At 52.1% G+C, this 2,943-nt stretch overlaps 1 protein-coding gene across 2 annotated transcripts in view; it reads right to left on the minus strand.

The window, feature by feature from the left end:
• The window catches only part of Ptpa (protein phosphatase 2 phosphatase activator), a 27,614-nt gene that overhangs the window by 12,841 nt on the left and 11,830 nt on the right, over window positions 1–2,943 (minus strand). Inside the window, exon 4 of one of the 2 annotated variants that reach the window (XM_004640458.2) lies at window positions 963–1,088. The exons of the other annotated variant lie outside the window; for it this stretch is intronic. Within the exon in view, the coding sequence (XP_004640515.1) occupies window positions 963–1,088 (126 nt within the window). The remainder of the gene's footprint in view (window positions 1–962; window positions 1,089–2,943) is intronic. 2 annotated transcript variants of the gene reach the window in all.

Genomic DNA, 2,943 nt, shown 5'->3' on the forward strand with positions numbered 1-2,943 from the left:
TCATAGTGATGCTCCTGTCTGTCGCAGCCTGCCTAGTACTAGGATTAGGGGCGTGCGCCACCACACCTAGTTTCGGTGATCAGCACCCAGGGTTCCAGGGTCTGTACAGCATGTGGAACCCAGGTCCTCAGACATGGACTGCTAAGGTATCTCCCCAGCCCCCACCCCACCCCCTTTTTTTTCGGCAGAACCGAGGATTGAACTCAGGCCCTTGTGCTTGCTAGGAAAGCGCTTATTCTACTGAGCTCTTCCTCACTTTTTAAATAAACGTTTGGCACCATTTTTGTCTTGTCTCATCCAGTTCTTTGTTAGAGGCAAAAAGGACCCAGAATCCTTTCCACTGGTAATAGACCAGCCATTTCTGAAGGAACTCCCTGATAGGCATACGCTCACCTTGCTTTCTCACCACTAGGGGACGCACCATGTGCAGTACTGCACGAGGCTCCTCTGCAGCCTTAGCAGTGAGCTTGGTACAGCTTTTTTTTTTTAAACATATTTGTTGTTACAGGGTCTCACTATGCAGCTCAGACTCATAATGATCCTCCTGTTTTCAGCCTCCTCAGTGCTGGAATCACACGCATATACCACAACAGCCAATCTGGCTCAGCCTATCCTGGCACGGGGCTAGTGGGGCATGTGGTGCTGGGGATCGAACCCTGGTCCACGCATTTGCCTAAGGCTTAGTCACTGAGCTACCTCGACAGCCCCAAGCTTCCCTGCTTTGTACAGCTGCATGCAGGTGTCTTTCAGTGAGCCTTCCATATGCTGCTAATGTAATAACTTACTAAGCAGCCTTGCAGTCCAGTGTAGAGCACTTGTTTAGCCTGCAAGAGGCCTGAGTTCCATCCCCAGCACTACCAACACAGAACAACAAAAAATAAAAAGGACTCATGCAAGGAGTGTGTAACTACAGGCAGTTCTCCGTGCTGCGCCCCGCCCGGGCCCCACTGCAGAGGCCTCACCTCGTGCAACCTGGCATACCAGGTCCTGAAGGCCTTGTTCCCGAAGCGAGAGGGCTGGTCCACTGGGGGGATTTCATCAATCCACCTGTCCAAGGTGTTGAGAAGAGCAACCAACTTCTCAATGGCCTGTTGAGTGAGAGGCCAAGCCAGTGACCATGGGCATCCCGTAAGCCTCAAAGGGGCGCAAGTGCTGCCAGGCAGTACACCACGTGCACCAGCCGTGTGCCGTTCTGTGGCTCCCTTCTGCCCACCACCTGTATGTGAAGGAGTTTGGCTCGGCAGGAGAGCAGGTCACAGGGTCAAATGTGCAGCTGCAGTTACCATTCCAGAGCCAGCAGAGCCAGGAGGGCTACAGGAGAAGGAAACCCCCAGCCTGACCTTTGTTAGGTGGGAGTCTCTTCAGGCCCTTGGCTGAGGGCACAACACCCACCTCGCAGAAAAGAAATGAGAGAGGAGGAAACAGCCAAGCAGCCCAGCACCCAACATAAACACTGCCTCTCCCCCTCTTTGAGACAAGGCCTTGCAATGTAGTCCAGGCCAGACTGGCCTCGAAAAACACCCAACCCTCCTGCCTCGGCCTCCTCAATGCTGGGATTGCAAATGAGTACTACCAACCCACACCCGAATGACAGGGTCCACATTTTAACATATGCTGTTTTGTACCTTCTGGAGAGCTATATAGATGGAACCCAGATAGTACTGAGCTATTCTCAGCTGTTCATACTATTATAATTTTGAAACAGGGTTTTGTTAAATTATCCAGGCAAGGCTTGAACCTGTAATCCTCCTACCTCAGCCTCCTGAGCAGTTTGAATTACAGGTGTGTGCCGGCACTGCCGGCTAGCTTGCATTTCTACAAAGTTTTCTGTTATTTGGCAGGGTGTAGTGGTGTAGATCTAAAATGTCCCCAAAACTTCACAGTGGGGTTTCTGGAAAGTGACTGGATCATGGACGAATGCACAGTGGAGTGCTGTTGGGGGGGCGGGGCCAATCGAGAGCCAGGAGGGTGTGCACACTGTCCTCCCACTAATGCTGGCTATGCTGTGCAGCCAACCATGGGCTTGACCCGCTAAAACTGTTGAGCCAAAATAAATCTCCCCTCCCCTAGTCAAGTTAGTGAGCAGCAAGTCTGAGTGCTAGAGAGTGCACAGATACACCTGCTGGGAGCCTGGAAGGCAGATGTGCGACTGTGACTCTGAAGCCTCGACTACTTTTTTTGGTACCAGAAATCAAACTCAGGACCTTGCGCACCTTCCTGGGTCTGAAGCCTCCAGTTCTTTGTCCCCAACAGGACAATGCACTGTACTTTCTGAGGCACAGAGCTGCTTGTGGCTCCACTCCATGGCAGAATGCACCTCCCTGCCTACCACGTCACAGAAGCTCATGAGTAGTCATGTGGGATTGACATATGGGCATGAGTGTAGAGAATGCCTGTTACACGTCTGGGTAACTTTCCTGCCACGTTGCCACTAGACAATGCCATGGGAAAGAGGCTGGGGATCAACTTCAGGAAGTGCTGTGGATGGTGGCAGGGGCTGAGAGCCCAACTCTGATTCTTCCACAGAAAATGGCCCAGAAATTGGAATTGGTGACACAAGTATGGAGGGCATCGGGACAGAAAATATGACTGGAAAGGAGGGGACCAGGCAGGCTGGAGGGCTCCTGCAGTGTAGCTTAGAAAACAGGCCAGATCAAGGGCTATAGGTCTACAGGGATCAGATCTTGCCTGTCTCTATGAGAAAAAAGTAGCTGAAGGAGAAATCTCAGCTGGGCACAGTGGTGCACACCTGTGATCCCCCCACTCTAGGAGGCTGAGAAAAGACCTCCACAGGTTCTGGCTCAACCTGGGCAACTCAATGAGATCCTGTCTCAAAATTTAATGGGGCTGGTGAGATGGCTCAGTGGTCTAAAGCACCTACTTGGAATAAGCTTAGCAAAGCCCAGGGACCGCGGTTCAATCCCCCAGCACCACATGCCAGCC

This window comes from Octodon degus, unplaced genomic scaffold (assembly GCF_000260255.1).
Source record: "Octodon degus isolate 3935 unplaced genomic scaffold, OctDeg1.0 scaffold00123, whole genome shotgun sequence".
In the NCBI taxonomy this organism is placed as follows: Eukaryota; Metazoa; Chordata; class Mammalia; order Rodentia; family Octodontidae; genus Octodon; species Octodon degus.